Below are 20050 nucleotides of genomic sequence, written 5' to 3'. Positions count from 1 at the left end.
ATGATTTATAATTTTGAATAATTTTGAATAAGATGAATGATCAAATATAGATTAAAAGTTAATTAAATCAAATAAACATCAAATAAAAATAAATAATAGAGGGAGCTCATGTTACTGCTGCTCACAGTTTTGGACATGAATTTCCAGTTCTCGTTTCCTACGTGACATGTCACTATTTTATATGGTACTCTATTTGATTCAATTATCATGATTTTAACTTTCTAGCATTTGGTGTGAATCCATTTCCACGGTCGGGTGAAGCAAGCATGCGATAGCCAGCCACACGATCCAATAAGAAGTTTAGTTAGAAAAAAATATTGAATTGAAATTATTTATTGAACAATGTTGATTATAATTTGAACATAAATTACATGTTATATTTTACCATTTCAAGCCGAAAGATGATATGATTTAGATTATTATTAATCCGTCCATAGTCTTTATCCTCTCTCAGATTTAGGCCGCGCATTCGTTTTAGGATAAGTTAATCCGGCACAAAAAAACGTAGCAATAGCAATAGATTAGTGCATGATTAATTAATTATTAATTATAAAAATTATGAAATATATTAATATGAGTTTTTAAAAATAAATTTTCTTTATAATTTTTTTTTAAAAATTCAATGTTTAGTAGTTCGTAAAGCGTGCGTGTGAAAAATAAGAGAATCTAGGCCAGCAAGAGGAAAGAAATAACGTGGCCTTAGTATGCCACCGTCTCCCTCACCATCCTTTTCCATTTCTTACATGACAAGTCACTGTTTTATATGACGCTGTGTCTAATTTTATTTTCATGTTTTTAACTTTCTACATCAAAGATTGTGGAGAGACGGAGTCGACATCATCAATTTGTAGAGGCGACGTGGTTGGCGGTGGTGATTTCGCAAAGAAGATTGACTAACAATTTGTAGAGGCGGTGTCATTCTCAAATTTTTTTTTCCATTACAGTTGGGACATTTTGCTAGTTATTTTTACAAAAACAGTCCAATTATTGTGGTTAGAAACTTTCCATATTTATGAATTTCTGAACTGTTTTCACCTCCAAACAACCACTAAAAAGTCTTTTTTATATTATTATATTAATTGTGTACATACGGCAAGTGTATGTGACGAACGTGCGGCGACTGATGACGGTGAATACGATTAATTTTGCTGGTCGGAGCTGTATCAATCAAAGAAAGCATTATTGCGTATATTCCCACTATTTCATAATACAAGATATTTGACTTTTTTAATAATATTTAACTATTTGTCTTATTTAAAAAATTATAAAAATATTATTTATTTTGCTTGTGACTTATTTTATTATAAAAAGCTTTAAACATAACTTGTTAGTTTTTATATCTGTATTAAATTTTTAAACAAGACGAATGATCAAATATTTTAAAAAAATTAAATATCTTACGGTAACGCTATTATATATTCCCATGGCATGCACGTTTGTTCATCTTTTCCCATGACGACAGCGACGACGACGATCAACTGTCGTTGCGACAGTGAGATGGATGGATCCATGAATAGATCGATGGCTACACACAAACACATGCAGTACACCTACATTTCGTTGTTGGGAGTTTCGTGAACAACCTCAATATCCTCTCACTGCCTGGTCTCTTTTAACAACCTGTGCACGCTCACATTTTAATTGCTCCCTTTTGTTGCTTGCATTTTCAAGATTATTCTCTTCTCTTTTCTACCTGAGGAATCTCACCAAGTTGCCTAGTTATGGCCAGCCACATCAAAATCCAAAAGTCACCTTTTTGGTACATGTGTCATCAAAAGGAAATCTGAAAACTTTTTTCCTTCCAACAAATGCATGTATATATACTATTATTTATGTATGGTCCATGGGTAGACAAATGCACATGTAAAAAAATCTGACTTCCCACTAACTTAAATAATGGTAACAATGGTATATTGATGTCGAAAAGTGACGACATTATTCTGCGGTGTTTGCATGGTCTCTTATGTACATATTGAGTCCTTACATCCAAGTCTACTCTACATACGGATAAAAAAACAAAGTGGATAGCTTTTATCCGCTTCGAAGAAATATGAATATAGATATTATTCAAAGTAGATAATTCTTAGATCATCTAGATCTGGATATAAATATGGATATTTTTTTCATAAATACAAATAAAAATGTAGTATGACTGTTTCCGGTGGATACGGATACTACCAATGCAACTATCTGGATAGTGGTACTATACGAATATCCACGGAACATATAATGTTTCTCTTTCTTTGTCTTAGCTATAATTCTCAATTTTCTGATTTTTTTTTCAATTGCATTGTAGTGTACTACACTAATACACGTCATTAGTATTATTTAAAGTTAAAATGGCTATCCAAAGTAGACATGTATTTTTATCAAATTAGTTAATTATACATGGATAATTTAATTTTATCTCTAAGACCAATTTGAGGGATTAGCACGTTTTGAGAAATATGCGCATCTGATCCTATTCAATCATTATCTGTATTAGAAATAATTCATATTTGTTTTTATTCAAGTTATTCGTATATGTTTTTTCATCTATATAAGAATATAAAAAAGAATACAGTACTAGCATTATCAGTCCATACCCGCTCTATTTTTTCTACCATGTGCATAACATGGGATTGCATGAAAGCAATCGAGAACTGTCGATCCTACTTTTCTAATGCCACACTACTACTTATTCCCTATGAAAAACATTAGAGTAACAGAATCTCAAATGCATCGAGAAAGAAAAAGAATATATACCGACATGAACAGTGCGAGTACTCACTGTCTCCCTCTATTCCAAAAGGTGTTTTGGTTCTATCGTAAGTTTAACTTTTCTAGCTTTAACAAATTTATACAAATATATACAAATATTGATCTGTAACATAAAATTATTTTTATTACAAATACGCCATTAAATATGTTTATTTCACTATTTTAAAAGCAAAAACATAGCAGCATGCATCTTTGCTCGATCACTTAACTAGGGTTAATAACAAAAGAGGTAGTAACTATTTTGTTTTGCTTATGAGTCATAATGTAAGACTTTCTAGCGTTTTTTACATATATAATAAATGTCTATAAATCTATATATATATAAACATTATACATTGGTTAATAGATGAATCTAAGCATAGCTAAAATATCTTATATTGTGAAACGGTGGGAGTATGACTTAATCCTTCCCTCAACGATGATAAAATTAATCCTTGCGCCCTAGGTACGTAAATGACCTAAAACACACATTAGAATATACACTGGTTCATTTCCTTTATTCCTTATGCACATGTGTATATAAGCACTCTGCATATTATGTTAAATTATGCTTCTTGTTGATATATCTATCAAATTTGGACTTGGGATTTTTGTGGTGCAGTAGACAAATTAATGTTGCATCAATATTATAGAACATAAAAAACTGCATATTAATTTATATGTGAAACTGAGACATTCGAGAGTCATGATGAGCAGCATGTCAAGGAGACATATTTTAATAGCATTAATTATATGGCAAACTTCATTATCCTTCACAATCAGAATGTTTGACTCAAGGTGATATGTGTGCGTGTGTGTCTATAATAATAAAATAAAAGAAGAAATTATGAAGGTAGCTATACCGACCAATTAGTGGAGAATCTACCAGTCAGTGTCTTAGCAAATTGTAATAATTAATTTTTTTTATTTTATTAACCACCTATATAGTTATTTACTCGTGAGTAATGCCAATAAAATGTCATCAAGTGAAATTTTCTTCTACTTTTTTAGCGTATGCTTTGCTGCATATAAGCAAGTTGGTTAGTGACTGATGTGACATTAATTGCTTGATATATACCTAGTCGACGCATAAACATCATTTTCCGGCAGGAAAAAAAATGTTAATTGGGACCTGATGTTCGAAAAGGAAGGTCTGAACTTTTTGTTTAGTTGGGACCGGCCGACCGGGCGACATAGCCTTTGGTTTTGGGGGCTGGTATGTATGGCTGAAACCTACCGATATACTTTCAATCCTGAGCATCACCGGTGTATATAGACTATTTAATACATATACATATAGATAGGACTCATATGTGCATATTATCTTTTGCTATTTTAATTTACATAATATATAAAGATAGCAATAGACACGAGGTAGGACCTATTTTTAATACACATTTTGGATGCCCTAATAACTTTATTATTTCACCATCTCGTACCTACCAATGATATCAATGAAAGACAAAAGGTCTCACTTCATCCATTCTCAATGTGGTTGTCTATACTTTATCTATTTTTAATATATTTATTTTTTATGTTCACAAACTTAGATAAGCTTAAATATGAACTTATCTTAAGACAAACAAATGAGCGCAAATATGATCTTATTTTTACAGTTGCGCTGACTGCTAAAACGAATCAACTTTGGAGCAGTTTCCATCAGAGTAGGTCCCTCACTTCAAGGAATTTATGATGCAGAGTTTTTTGTTATAAAATTCTTTGAGTTAGAGCTGCTAGTAGATTAAGGTGGAATAGTTAACCTTTTACGGAGGGACAGCCTATAGAAATGAGAATTTCTGAAGTACTCTCTGTTTCATAATATAAGATGTTTTACTTTTTATCTATAATATTTAACTATTTATCTTGTTCAAAAAATTATAGAAATATCATTTATTTTGCTTGTGACTTACTTTATTATCAAAAGAACTTTAAGCATAACTTATCATTTTTTATATTTGTGCTAAATTTTTAAATAAGACGAATGGTCAAACGTTGCAATAAAAAAGTTAAACACCTTATATTATTATGAAACGGAGGTAAGGTAGTACTTGTTTAAGCCATTCACCTATGAAAACAAGGCTAATATGTGACTGCAGTCCCCTTGGCTTGTTGCATAGGGGGCTCACTTTTGGAACGTCTGTGTAACAAAATAGGGTGTGTTTGAAAATGTTCTTTGAACCAGCGTCGTCTGAACGAACATAATAATAAAAAAATTAATATTCAACTTATAACGTATATAAAATGCCACAAGCGATAGGAGCATATGCTGTATTAAAGGTAACATGCATTTCATCTATATTCATATGAATCGTAATGAATATAAATATATATAAAAACAATATACATGGATCAATAGATAAATTTAATTATAGCTAAAACGTCTTATAGCATAAAAAGAAGGGAGTACGTATATATATTTAGCTGCCTTATATGATAAACTAAATTAATTATCACTTAGAAGAAAAGATGGGAAAATTGCAAGTAGGTCACAAATATTTCAACCGTTAATATCTTAGTAATATTTTTTCTATCCTTTTGAGAAGGAAATTTAATTTATCCGACCTTTATATTCAAACAGATATAAGCAGTTTTTTAAATTGCGAACTTAGCCCCTAGAGAACTAGCCTCTCAATAACCCAATCTAAAATTATTGAACTTTAGACCTTGGTGTATATATACAGAGTAGGTTCGCAGGTTCGCCGTTCTTGTGCCGCTTTATAAAACCTCGACACACGTGTTGTTTATTTTTTGTGCGATATATCTGTCGTTATCATTAGGTCGTTAACTTAAAGTTCAGGTTGGTACAACTTTTTGTTAATTAGTGAAACTAATCCTTATTTTAAACGGTCGACCAACTTAATTTGTGCGGCCGAAATCAAGATTTCGGCCCTGTTGTCAATCAATGGTCAGGTACTTTAATTTTATATATCGATATTCATGTTTGAAAAATTAAACATATCTCCAATTTTATGTGCATGAATTAAAAATCAAAAAAATTATACATTAATTGGTAGGATGACACCATGTATTAAGAATGCAACAAAGTTATGAATTCTTGATCATATATATACTTATTATTTAAAAAAACAGCGATGGTGATGAACGGTGAATTTATCATCACCCACAATCAACTCTTTGTGCCTTTTAGGAAAGACACACATCTCAGTCTTTTCTCACCAACTCTCTACTTGTGATGTAGTAAAGGAAAAAAGATAATAACATACAAAGTAATTAAGAGATGATTATGAAAAAAAAACATAGTGATAATAGGTTAATGATAATATTTCCTTTTAAATAAAATTTCGTTGCAACACGTGATCATATTATGTGTTATATAAACATATATTGCTCGCATATTTTAAGCAAGTTTTTTTATAGTGGTTCCTCCCTTACTTTTTACATGTTATTTCATATAAATAGATGGAGAGAGTATTTAATTATAGAGTAATGAGTGGTCAAGATATTTAAAAATGTTTATATTAATTGGCACTCACTTTAGGTTGCCTATCGATAACAGGTGTGTATATGTTTTGCCATGCATCGATATCTATTTGTATGTAGTAATCTAGGTGCAAATTAAATAGGATCGCTAATGTTCATGTATATTAGAGCAGTTATAATATCAGGCTATAAGTATATTTAAAGAGATATAAGGAGAGAGAAGAGATGTGAGCTACTAATTTGTATCCAGCTGTAGCACAGGCTTTAAGATACAGTGCGGATATGATATGTAGGATATAGTAGTATATGATTTATAAATAAAATTAACTATTAGATTGACTATAAATAAATTGGAGCTAGTATTTGGCTATACTATTGAACTTGATATTAGTATAATCGAACGACATACACATATTAACATATTAGTGTATGTCAGTCCGTCCATAGCTTGTATTCCATGTGGTAATGGTCGTCGTCGACGGCGGCCCAGTCTAGTCCTCTCCCCATCGCCGGCGGCGTCAGCAGCATCCCCCTCGCCATGTCGTCCATCAGCCCCGGCATGTCGAAGATGGCGTCCTCGTCGACGAACACAGCAGCCGGACGCCCCGAGGTGGCGGCGCCAGCTTCCTGTGGATCCGGTAATGCCAGCGCCGCCGGGGGTGGCGCGTACGCAGACGCCGTCGTCGGCGGGCGGTAGAGCTCGGCGGCCTGCGCGGCGGCGACGCGGATGTCCTCGGGCGAGGCGGTGCGCGCGCGGGGCAACGCGGAGGGGGAGTCCGGGAAGTTGAGCTCGGCGGCGCCCGCGCCGCGGAGGGCGATGGCGGCGACGTCGTGGGCGCGGGCGGCCATCTCGGGCGTCGGGTAGGTGCCGAGCCAGATGCGCGCCTGCGCCTGCGGCTCCCGCACCTCGCACACCCAGCGGCTTCCCCCCGCGCGCGCCCGCACGCCGCGGTACACCGGGTGCCGCGTCTCCCGGAACTTCTTCCGCCCCGCCCGCCGCTTCGGCGGCAGCGCGTGGCGGCCGCCCACGCCCGGCGACGACGGCGGCGAGAGCGACGAGGAGGATGCCGACGACGTGTCCTCGGCGTCCATGATCGAACACCTAGCCGAGCTGAGGTGAGCTGAGCTGAGAATGCGGGAGGAAGGAGAGAGGGTGGAGGGAGATAAGTAGGTAGGGATGTCGGGTTCGCGGGTCGGGACCCGTCGAGCTCGCCGTCGAGGCGGACACGAGTCGGGTTGTGGGTGTGAACTGGAGACAGCGGCGGGGGGGAGCGGGACCCGCTTAGCCTCCCGCCCCGCTTTGCAAGTCACGTGGGGATTTACCATTAGAGGAATGAAACACGTGCGCCCGTGCACACTCTTCCATCTACTTTACCATTAAGAGTAGCAACATGCATAGCAGTACAACTCCACTAATGCAAATAAAATAGAATTGTTTTTTTAAGAAATCGGCGGATCGACCTGCAGTATATACTATGTTTCTGATGATGTCGTCACGTTTGCATCCGTACATGATGATTTCATGCCGACCTTAGCCGTGTAAGGGACTGCTTAGTTTCTAAAAATTTTTACCCAAAAACATCATATCGAATCTTTAAATATCTAAATGGAGTATTAAACGTAGATAAAACAAAAAACTAATTACACAGTTATGTAAGAAATCGTGAGACGAATTTTTTGAGCCTAATTAGTACGTGATTAGCCATAAGTGCTACAGTAACCAATATGCGCTAATGATGGATTAATTAAGCTCAAAAGATTCGTCCCGCGGTTTCCAAGCAGAATCTGAAATTTGTTTTGTAATTAAACTATATTTAATACTTTAAATCTGTGTTTAAATTTTTGACGTGATATTTCTGCAAAATCTTTTTGCAATCTAAACAAGGCCTAAATAATATGGCAGGTCGGTGCCTGTGCTGCTGTGCACAGGTGGAAAAGACTAGAGCTCGTCTTTTCGTTTATGTTAATTTTAAATTTAGAGTTAATTTTAAGTTTTTTATTGAAGTTTATTTTTTAGCTTATTTTTTTCACTAATAATATGTATATAAAGTTTTATTTATAAATTATTTTTTGTTTTTAAATATATCGTTTGGTTTTTTTATAAAAAATCTAAACAATTACTTAATCACCACTGTGCTTTTTACACTGTACATTCACATGAATATTCCTCTAGAAGAACAGTATTTTAAAAAGCATCCTTATTGAGGGTGTTTTGCAAATAACCGGGAAATCAGCCGTACAGACTTAGAAGAGAAACTTATCTCTAAACGAGAGAATTCGTCCCTCGAAACGAGAGAATTCCACGGAAACTTTAAAGGAAGGTATTTTGTCACTCAAATTTGAGGCTAGCTTGTTGGAAAAGATTGGTTTTTACATGATATTCGTGTAAATTAGTTTAGTTCCCATCAAAATTCGTTCTTTCCAAATGAGGCACAGGTTCCCTCTCCCACTTTCGACCATCTTCTGTAATTAGGAATCTAGGATAAGAAAAGTATCATAAGTCGGTCGTATCCATCCCTTTCAGAAACAAGTCACAACTGTACACATACATACCTACCAGTTATTCTGCAGCAGTGTCAAACATTGGGGCGATAACCGAACGAAATATTTGTAAACAAAAAATATTTTATAAATAAAATTTCTATATTCGTGTTTTATCGATCTAAAGGTCAAGACTGAAAAATAACTATGATAGAAAACTCTAAAATCACCTCCAAATTTAAAGTTAAAATTTAAATTTTAGTTTATAAACATAAACACAGTCACAAGTTAAAAGATGAGGGTGATTATCTTTTGTATGATCCACGTGTATTGTCTAGGTGTGTAATCGAGCAAACAATGAGAGCTACTCTTTGCAGTTTCATCACGCCCAGGAATTTATGCATTAATGTTTGTACCTAAGCATGGCCCTACTCCAGTCATACAAAAAGGAAAAATCATGCAGTCTGGAAGACTAAGACATGCAGTATTCGATGGGTCAATGTCATGCTAATCACTAACATCACTTAGATACAAAGACCGGTCGCCTACCCAATTTGCAGTGTTTCCTGTGTCCATAGTGGAAAAACTAGTCTAGAAATGATCAGCACATACGACAAACTCCAACTAGTCATCAGTGCAGGAGTTCGTGTTCTTTACACCGGTTCTCTACATTGGTAATTTGGAACTGGCACAAGAATCTAGCAAGTACTGTATGTCTGTATATGCCTCTTACCACCTTCTGAACGGTGTAGTCTTCAGCCAATTTGACTCAGTTTACACAAACAGGATGCATGGGAACAGTTACAGATATAAAGTGCAAACGGTGCCATATGGTTATAATGATATCAGTGTTCTCCTCTAGTCTTCTGTTTCAACCGTTGTACTCTTTTCCGGTGGCATCGGCCTTGCCTGTGCTGCTCCCACTCATGCGCCCCACGAAGGACCCGGTTATCGCAAGCCTGTAAAAAATAAAAGCAGGGAAGGCAAGAGTTCATCAGATTGATTGCTCTCCTGCCAACAAAACATGTGGCAAAACGCACAAATGCTAATACGGGTATCAACATTTGCTTCCTTGTAAGAAGCACAAAATCCTCCCAATTACCTCACAAACGTACTGAATCCACAACTCTCTTGAAGACATCTTAGAGCTTCCAGTTACATTAGAACGATCACTGCTTGCCAAAGTTGTATCATTAGACAAAAAACCTCTAACAATATCCACGCAAGGTTTCACAACTTTCTTGTTCCATGAGTCAGCAGTGGCACCTAAAAATATGCATGACATATTGACATGTTGATCAAACTGAAATCATGAAAACTTTATTATAGAAAATTAGAAATGCAGACAGCCTTACTATTGAAAGCTTCTGTTGCATCAACATGATGCAAATTCCACTCAAAATCTTTATTCAACCGATGTAGCCTTCGTCTCTAAAAAAAAGGCAAGAATATAAAAAACACACAATATACAATTATTTACTTTAAAAGAAGTTTTGAGATTACTTGACGTCGAACAAGTTTACGCGTGTTTGCTTTTAGCTGTGAGACTGCTTCGTCCAATAAGCTCTTCAGATTATCATCATGGATACCTGCCATAGTTGTACATGAATCCATCTTTATCTCACCGGTATCTTTTCTTGTAAGATAAAATCTGAAGAGCTCATCAAATTCACGAACACCAATGGCCTGCCGCAGCCCTTGGGTATAAGTGGCCTCTCGATCATATATGTTGCACACTTCATCTAGCAAGCCATCATCAATCATGCAGTTGACCCTTTCACTTACATAACGATCCAGAACTTGAAGATCAGCATCTACCCACAAGAAACAACAGTCAAATCTGGAGTTACTAGGTCGACCCCACCTCTGTCCTGACAACAAATGTTCCCATTAGGACATTTAAAGTTCACAGGAGGTCTAGCTTGCACAGGGAAAAAATGTGCTGCAGCCTGCAGGCATGATAATATGCACAAAGTCCTTGCACATTTCACATGGACTACAGAGTCTATAAACAGCACCAAGTCAGAATAAAGAAACTAAAGGAAATTGAAATTTTCCTCACCTCTGTGGCTTCCCCTTGGAAAAGATCACTAGGTAGGGCGCCTGTGGATTCATACAACTCAAGGTACCGTTTTATCTGGGAAATACAGTAAAACGCGCAAAACAGGATAACCAAATAAGGCACATGGGGCAACGCCACAAGGAAAATGCACCTGCTACCAAAGAAACCTAACTGTTTAAGGTCCAACAGTGCAACACCCTTACTTTTCGATGGTTGTTCGGGTGGATCCTTTGGGCTGCAACAGGATCGATGATCTTCAAATGCTCATACAGACTGGCTTCATCATCATTATCAAGGCCTGATTAGCATGTTTAGTCCGTGCTTAACAAGTGAAACACCAATTGGACACAACCATCGATCTAGATTTATAGACATGCTAACAACAAGAAACATGTGCAGAGATTTCATTGTTCACCTATCTCATCTAGATGTTCACTAAAAGTGCAGCCCTCAATATCCTGTGTCATATCATCGAAGAGGAATGGGCTAACAAGAGTCTATAATAAGGGTTAAAAGGACAAAGATCAGATATAGTCTAGTAATTCATAAGAAACAGCCTACAATAGGCATGCACCGAAATATGAACCTGGATGTAGAAGTTTGTACCACCGACAATAACAGGGAGGCCACCACGATCAAAAATTCCTTCTATGATCTGTGACCACACTCACAAACACCAAGTAATAATCAGTAAACCTGGCACACTAGGAGCACTGAAAGCTGTAGCAGCAACATCATAGGCTCACCGGGACAGCATGGTCACGGAAATCGCGGCAAGTGAACTCCACGGAGGAGTCGATTACGCTAAGGAGATGGTGAGGAACGCCTGGAAACCCGGCAAAATTAGCGCCGTTGAGCTCGATCCGAAGCGGGTTTGGTCCAAAAGAAAAAAAAAAAAAGGAGAGGTGAATCCTGCAGGGGGACAGGGGAGATACCGTTCTGCTCGTGGAGGGGGATCTTGTTGGTGAGGACGTCGAGGCCGCGGTAGACCTGCATGGAGTCGGCGCTGACCACCTCGACGCCGGCGAAGTGGGCCGCGAGGTCGACGGCCAGCCGCGACTTGCCTGCGCCGGTCGCGCCCATCACCACCACCACCTTCCTCCGCCCCGTCTCCGTCGGCGCCGGAGACTGGGAGGCCTCCTCAGCGGCGCCGGGGTCAGCGTTCGAGTGCGGGGCGGCAGAGGCGGCGAGGTGGGCCATCCCGGTGTGGCTCGCCTTCGCGTAGATGGGGATGGCCGGCGGCGGGTGGTGTGCGCCGCCGCCGTCCCCGCGCGAGAGAGGAGGTAATGCTCTCTTCGCTGTGGGCCTCGCGATTTGGGCCTTGGGCTGGGCTGCTAAGATTGTTCTTTTTCATTTCTCTTCTTTCTTTTTTTTTTTAATATAAGTTGGTAGTTCTATTTCTCACTAGAGAAAAAATGAAGACAAGGGGAATCGAAATCTCAAATGTACAAGAAACCAGCGTATTCTACATGAGTAAAAAAACAATACCCTCATAAATCCAGGTGGTATTCCACAGAATGACACAAGCATCCGGTATACGAGTACAACATAATGGTAGAGATTACTACAGTATTAGAGTCTTTCTTTCACTATGGTGGTTCTGAGCTGTCTGCTGCTCCATTCTAACACTATGGTCTCCTTGTGTACTCGTTTTGAGGATCCTTCACTGGGAAGATCGAAACAAGACCTCGCCGACTTGCATCTACTCATCCTTACGGCTCTAATCATCTTCCCCACCGGGTTCTTCAAATCAATAAAAATGAATTAGCATTTTTATCCAGTTATAATTATTGACCAACTCGGCAAATCTTTGGAATACTCACATTTGGGCTATCATAGCCTTCTTCAGAAGCATCACAGAGATCCAACGCCAGCTTTCTTAGTAGTGGTAGCTGAAATAAACACCAAACTCAGTTGCATTGCACCTATGACCTATATTATAAATAAGATGGGTACCTCTGAGATGGCATCGGTTATGATGGTTCTTCCAATACCTTTACCCTGTAACGAACAAAGTCTCAGAAACATCTTAAACAGCATACAATTTAAACATCTTCAACAAAGCTTGTCAACGGAAATAGTTGCGCACTGGAAGCATTTAGTGTTCATTCTTGTTTCTTGTCATGCACAAGGGTTTCTCCCTTTGTAAGGGAAAGATCGAGCACAGAGCTTACTGCTATACCATCCTGAATCTACACAATGTATGATGTAGAGAACTGCACGGTCAGAATTATAGTACAATTGGTAAATTATTTCAAATCATGTACCACTGTAAATTCGGAGTACTAAATAGTGGCATTAACCAGAATAACTACAAACAACCAACTGATGATCCTATTAAAATAAATTCCAGGTGTATAGACAATTTGTCTTGGATCTAATTTATGACGATGACTTGTCAAGTATATGGCATGGAATGCCGTTCTGATGAAAAACAAAAATCATGATGCCAATGAAGCATGAAGCAGGATTTGCTGCAAGTTTATTGCAATAGCATGCATATATATAAAGGTGAAACACCATGATCAAAGGATTGTTTTGGTAGCAGCACCAAGTCATAGGCCTAAAAACCTTTCGGTGAAGAGCAGCAAGTTGCTACCATCCTTTAATGTAATTCATTGTTCCAAAAACACTTTATTTGTCCAAGAGAATTGCTTACACTTACACAAACACAATAATATACAAAACATTCAGGTTTGTGGGTTTTTAGATCATATCAATTATCCAAAACACATGGCTACACCATTTTTCATGCTCACCGTGTGCCGAAGTAAGAGATCTTCCAAAGCTTTACAGTTTAAAATTGAAGAAACCCCATCAAGCGTTATCTGTCCACATTCCTGTAAATCAAACAAATCTACACATAAGTGATGAGGTTTAGAGTATGCTAATAATTTCAACTGTAGATTGGAGCTTTCAAAACATTGAATACCTACCCTAAAAAATGTATCATCATGGTTTCAAGAAATATGAACTACAGTTATACAGGCTTGCTGATGCATAAATGGACAAGATATCTTTTAGTTTTGTCAGAAGTTTCTAACTATTTAAGAGGGTAGCTACAGAGATATAGCACTGAAACCTTGAGATTTGACTTAAAATAGAAGCTACAAACATAAAGATAATTTTTAACCAAAGCTCCTATGCAAAACATTGCAGACCTCAAGGTGTAAACAAGTCAAATTTGGCCACCCAGACGATATTAACTCCTGAGAGCCTGTTGATAACAAAAAGACCCAAATTAACAACATCATGATTGGTCCACTCCACACACTGAATTTCAAAGTAGAACTTACTGGAGTCAAGGAGTTGGCAACCAGACAGTGAAAGTTCAACTAAATTGTAGTTCTGTATAAGGACTGCCAAGTCATCATTTGTCATCCATGGAGTAATCCGCTCAAGCCTTAAGATTCTTAGAGCCGGTGCCTTCGTTTGAAAGCTAAATGAAGTTAAATTGCCAAGACAAGAGTAAAGGCAAAGCACCCGAAGCTTCATTGAGGATTCCAACAGATTTCTTACAACTTTGTCAGAGATCATCTGGTATGTACATCATCCAGTTATTAATGAGTTAAGGCACAAGTAGTTTTATTATTGAACGAAAAGTGGAGACCTGAGCCAGAGACACACCTGAAACCTAAGAACCAAAGACTCAAGGGAAGGGCAAATCTCAGGAAGAGCACACAATATATTCTCTCCTAATGTTGTGCCGAGGCCAATAGTCATTTTTCTTACTTTACTTAAAGAAGGGATAAGGGCTGTAACTCGAATAGGGCAAAATGCCCACCCCATTTCAACATCCTCCAAGCAGCAATTACTGGTTATTTCTTGTGTAAAATCTCCGTAAATATTACCACTCATTAAATCTACTTCACCATGTTCAACCAACAGGTTACGGCATCCAGCTGCTCTCAGACATCTCAAATTAGAACTTCTTCGTATAACTGGTGCTAATGATACCATAGAAACCTGGAATTTTAACGCGAGGAAAATTTTTCAAGATTACATATGTATCAAAACACAGCATAGTAATGGCTCTGTTGTGGCATAATGATGATAAAAAGCAATGAACATGAACTATGACTGCAGTCACTGCACTACTGTAGTCTGTCCTTTGCAGCCAAGAAAATAGAAAAGATGATAACTCTTGTTCATATACAAGACGGATCATTGCATATAATTCTATTTAATGTCAGACTAGTAGAGCTTGGTTTGCGTTGATCATCAAAACATTGCAGAGCATGTTTCATAATTCAATATTGTAGATCGCTGAAAGCTACAGACAGAAAAATCACAATCCATAGCACAGTATGTGTTATCCTTAGCTAAGCTAACCATAAAAACATTGCTTATCTATAGTCTCACCAGGCTGAGCAAACTCACTAGAAGTCACAGTCTAAGCATTTCTTCAACTACCCAATTGCAGTATTTGATCCTTTTAAAGTTCAAAAATGAAGAATAAACGTGTAACATCATAAGTACTTTGGTTTAAAGAATAGAAAAAAACATTTGATATACAAAAAGGGTGACACATAAGCATATAAGTATATAACTCGAGAAAAAAAAAACATACCATGGTCTCAGAAATATCAAGATACTCAAGTGAGGAGCCAACAAAGTTGCAGAGAGTGTCATCGGTAAGTGATGTCTCCCTTAAAGATAAGAGGTTTGTGTATTCACATTACTCATTAGCTGAGACATAGCAGCATAACCAATACCTGCAGAGTGCAGACAGTATAAAGTTATATACCCTAATGGAGAGTAAGTGAACATAAAGTAATAAGGTTACTTCAACTGTCCTAGGAAGTTATGATCTTCTTAGCTGTAGAGAAAACTTATATATGAAACAGAAGCTATGTTTACCTTGGCATCCATCCAGGTGCAATTCTTGCATGCCAAATGCCATTACATGACTACATTCATCCTTGCTGTCCAGAGGATTGGTAGTGCATAGCATTTGGATTGACTGATTTCCAAAAGAAGTATAAGAAAGAACCATCGAATGAATCTTCATACACTTAAGTAATAATTTAGATATGCCGTCATCTGTCAATAGGGTGCAATTTTTAATGTTTATATAACAAAGAGAGTTTTTCAGAATGGATATCTTCAGCAAGTCGGCATCTGCATACACACATAAAAAATGAACAAATTCAGTTACAAGATTTCTTATAATCATATCCATAACTATAAAGTAAAAAATAGTAAGGATAGAACATAGTTCCAACCATTGATATCATTTCTGCCTTCCAATATCAATTTTGATATATTTGAGAAATATGAGTTCATTGTGGTATCACACGATGGATCTTGTACGTAACATCTTGTGAGCTTTGGCTTCATTACACCTCGTACTTCAAATCTGGAAGAGATAACTGAATGCTTTTGTGATATAATGCCCGTATCAATAGTAAAATCAATTTCATTAATCCATGGACATGTCAGTAACAGATATAACAAATCTTCGAACTGAAATAGCAAACAAAAGGAAGCTTTGAATATCTGCAGTTCTGGAAATGCCAATTTCAACCAGTCAATCGCAGCTCTAAAATGTACATTTGGACATTTTGAGAGATCCAGCATGTGTACATTTCCAAATGATGAGGTTTTAACAGCCTTCTCCAACTCATTGTAAAGGATGATATTTCGGTAATCAGCTTGGGAACATGAACTTTCTATCCTTATCTTAAATGAGGCATCCAGAATAGTGGAGAGCACTGATATGTACAAGATTTCAGTAGTTATTTGTGGACATCCAGAAAGCACTATTTTCTGCAAAACAAAACCTTCATCTGTCAGAAGTGCAACAAAGTGCATGATCTAGTGATTTGTCGTAAGAAAAGAATATCTGAGAGCACAAGATGGTTGTAAAAAGATTTATTGAACCTAAAAACACATTGTAGGTTTCATAAGAAGATGTTTACATACAAAGTAAAGCATAATTTACCTATTTTTCCAACACTTGATCAAATAAAAGCAAAATGTAGTTATCCGAACAAGGTATACATGAAATGATTGCGGAAAGTTTATGTATGGTGTGCTCACTAAAAAAGTATTACATTTTTACGAAGCATCAAAAACAAAAGGAATTCTAGACAACTACATATAGCAACTGCATTGTTACAACAGAGGTGGATTCAAATCAGAACCTTAGAATAGTCTGTAATTCGAACACAATAACTCGCCAAGTCATCATCAGCAATTGCATTCAATACTGTTTGCACACTATCCTTGAGCAGATTGAGAAGCCTATTCTCTACCTTGCTTCCGAACTCTGCCCAGTTTCTCTTTGTTCCTTCACGAATCAAAAAGCATGAATGACGTATGGACATAGCAAAAAAATCAAATGTGAGAACTGCATAATATAATGTATTACGACAATTAAAAGATCCTGATCAAGGGATCATACCTGCTGCAAATTCCAAAGGTAAGAGGCATATCCTCACCTACAGGACAAGGTTTTTAAAAAATAGATAGACTTAAATTTGTGTAGCCTATTCAATGAAGTGGTATATTACAGAAAATATACAAAAATGAAGTCCACAAACATAGAGGTAACAAATATATGATTGTATAAGTCATGTAACATTGTATAGATAGGTGGCAGAGAGGTGTACCTTATTAAGAAGGTACAACTCGCCATCTACTGAGTTGGGAAGTAGTTCTTCACAGCATTGCCTGTTTTCAGAAATCCAGCATAAAATTGCTTCACACAGTTGTTTTTCACTGGACAAGGTCAGTAAATCATTTTCAGCATCGAGATGAAAGCACAGCAATTTGATTGTGTAAATACACGGAGATTTAAACAAACCTATCCACAGTCAGATGTGGGCACTCGATTGTAGAATATAACAAATCATAAGGCATTTTAACAAACGACCTCCTAGAGATAACCTGAACCTGTATGGGATTCACCCAGTGGTAATTATAAATGACTTTTGTGTCAAAGAAAGGGAATCCAATATGCAGATGTATTCAACTGGTAAGTTGGCCTATCATCAATTTAACATCACAAGTTTTTTTTTATGAGAACATAATAAGTTCAAACAGAGAAATTTCTTTAAAGCAATGTCCAAACAAGCAAGGCACATTTTATTTAATTATTGGAATAACGGGACAAGATGGTCTAAAACCCCGTGAGGCCATAACAAAGGACAGGGTTCTGGTAACAAACAGAAAATCTTCATTTTCTCCCGAAAAGGTAAAAAATCAGTGAGCTTTTCCTATAAATCTAGACAAACCATTTGCTTCAATCAAACCAGTAATCATCATTCATGAATGCTAACACACGTTTGCTCACCAATCATAAATAGTGCACATGAAAATTCATCCAGCCCTACAGTTTCCTAGAACATTCCGATCTGAGTGTGAGATATTAGGCAAGAAAAATGGTTCATGTGAGTCGATATTCCTATCTGAGAATGTTCTAGAATCTCCAAAAGGAACAGGTGTGAAACAAAACTAACTGCTTGCAGAATCAGTAACACATGAACTTCTCAAACTAAAGGAAGACATCGTTAGGAAACAAATTGCTCTGATACTATGCAGAAAGGTATGGCATGGCAGAAATGCAACTAGTATATTGTACCTACAAAATTCTGGGCTAAATATCTTGGGCATATATCTTGGACATAAGTAATCCCTGCAACCATATACAAATGCCAACAAGGATTAGATCTTTGAAAAGATTTTCTTAGGCAAACGTGGAAAACCATTAGAACAGCATCAGCAACAAAAGATGGCTCACCATGCTCTTGACCAAAGTACCATATCTCAATTAAGAAATCTAATGGGACCAATAGCGAGGAATTTTGAGAGCTCATGGTTCGGAACCACCTTTCACACTCTGTTAGAAGATTCTCAACAGCCAGAAACAAACCACCCTGAAAAGACAGGTGCATCCTAGATTCAGCATCGAGTATCACAGACCATAAACCAAAGGTAATAGCAGTATAGCACTAGCCTCAAATTATAAAGGTGCACACCCATCAGAAGCTTTAAGCTCAAATCCACTTAAACAACAGTTCATGGAAGCAGAAATGCATGGCGTTTTTATTCACAATTGACAGAACACAAAATTTACAAAACATGTATATCTAATCTCTCTCTCTCTCTCTCTCTCTCAAAACGAAGCATGTACTCAATCTGAGTTAACTGACCAAGTAATTGTTTTGATTAGCCACTGTGGTTTCTATGGACACATCTGCCGGGCAACAATTGCTGCACTATAACATAGAAAAGCTAACCCAGTTTCCTTTAATACTGAATACCTCCATTAGCGGGAGAAAGGTGTGGTGTGTAATCGTGATACTCCCGGAAGGCTCAGACAGATAAAGCAGGACTTGCACGGCCGCCTCGAGGTTGCAACTGATCTGCACGTGCTCTCTCCCCGATTCACTGCGCGCGCAGGAGCCACGGGAAAATGTCAGCCAATTACTTAGGAATTTTCTGCTAGTTTTAGAGAGTAATAGATCGATCGCGTCGGGGGTGATTACTGACCTGAAGCTGCCGCCGAGGAGGGCGCGGAAGTAGGAGGAGCTCTCGATTAGCCTGGTGTGAATTTACGCGGAGCGGGGTTAGAGCAAGCGGCTCGTTGGCCGATGAATCGGAGAAGAGGGCGGGCGCGGTGGGGCTTGCCTGGTGCGGTCGGCGCGAACCGAGATGGTAGGGAACGGGAGCGGTTCTAGGCTGGCGAGGTCACAGACGGCGACGGGAGGCGGAGGCGAGGTGTCGGCTTCCCCGGTGAAGGACGTGTCGGTGATCTCCAGGACAACCACGTCGGCGGCGGCGTCTTCTCCGCCGCCGGCGAACGACGCGTCGCCGCGCATCGTGCTCGCGTAGGCGACTGATTTTTTTTTGAGTAAATTTCACTTTGGACTGCTTTTTTCACCGATGTTTACCGGCGCTAAATAAAGCTTTTCACTTAACACCATATAGGTTTGCATTGTATTACGCTTTGGACTAGAGTTAGGGATCCAGGATTTGGATGAAACGATACCTTTGGCTCATAATATCAGCAGACAACATAACCTTCTTTTCCGGCACCAAACATCTCTGCACATTCGATCTCTGCCTAACCTTTGAAAGTCGGTTAACTTTCAATAGAAAGGCATCATCGCCAAGCCTTTTGCCTAGGATCACAAGCAAGCACGAGCTAGCAATCTTCCTGGTCATGTTCTTATGTTGATGACAGTATGACTCGGTGTTGTAGTTACTAACATCTCTGCATATTCGACCTCATCCATTGCCGCTGTAACATTTTTGTGTCCACGGTCCAGTCGTTGCCAACGCAGTTATCACCATATCAGCAACAATGACAGCACAAGTTCT

General features: G+C 38.1%; 2 protein-coding genes across 2 annotated transcripts; both read right to left on the bottom strand.

Moving 5' to 3' along the window:
- Positions 1–6522: 6522 nt before the first annotated feature.
- Positions 6523–7272, bottom strand: LOC121053323 (dehydration-responsive element-binding protein 1F-like). The gene has a single exon (XM_040520149.1). It carries the CDS (start codon positions 7270–7272, stop codon positions 6613–6615), a length of 660 nt encoding a protein of 219 aa, XP_040376083.1. The 3' UTR covers positions 6523–6612.
- A 1761-nt stretch (positions 7273–9033) lies between these two features.
- Positions 9034–19668, bottom strand: LOC102701051 (BTB/POZ domain-containing protein FBL11-like). The gene is given in 30 exon segments (XM_040523369.1): positions 9034–9620; positions 9764–9927; positions 10017–10092; positions 10165–10527; positions 10724–10798; positions 10927–11021; positions 11139–11220; positions 11310–11378; positions 11470–11549; positions 11659–12057; positions 12292–12466; positions 12547–12615; positions 12680–12724; positions 13483–13563; positions 13885–13940; positions 14020–14260; positions 14351–14689; positions 15294–15394; positions 15397–15438; positions 15584–15844; positions 15949–16492; positions 16870–17015; positions 17130–17166; positions 17338–17446; positions 17532–17620; positions 18313–18362; positions 18468–18603; positions 18991–19117; positions 19220–19270; positions 19358–19668. Coding segments are annotated over 30 exon segments (4407 nt in total). The 5' UTR covers positions 19549–19668; the 3' UTR covers positions 9034–9506.
- Between the last annotated feature and the right edge of the window lie 382 nt (positions 19669–20050).

This window comes from Oryza brachyantha, chromosome 1, assembly GCF_000231095.2.
Source record: "Oryza brachyantha chromosome 1, ObraRS2, whole genome shotgun sequence".
NCBI classification, from domain to species: Eukaryota; Viridiplantae; Streptophyta; class Magnoliopsida; order Poales; family Poaceae; genus Oryza; species Oryza brachyantha.
Note: the sequence above shows the minus strand (reverse complement) of the source record. Positions and strands in the feature narration are given on the sequence as shown.

Coding starts and splice junctions, on each gene's coding strand:
- LOC121053323 (XM_040520149.1), bottom strand. CDS start 7,272: ATGGACGCCGAGGACACGTCGTCGGCATCCTCCTCGTCGCTCTCGCCG.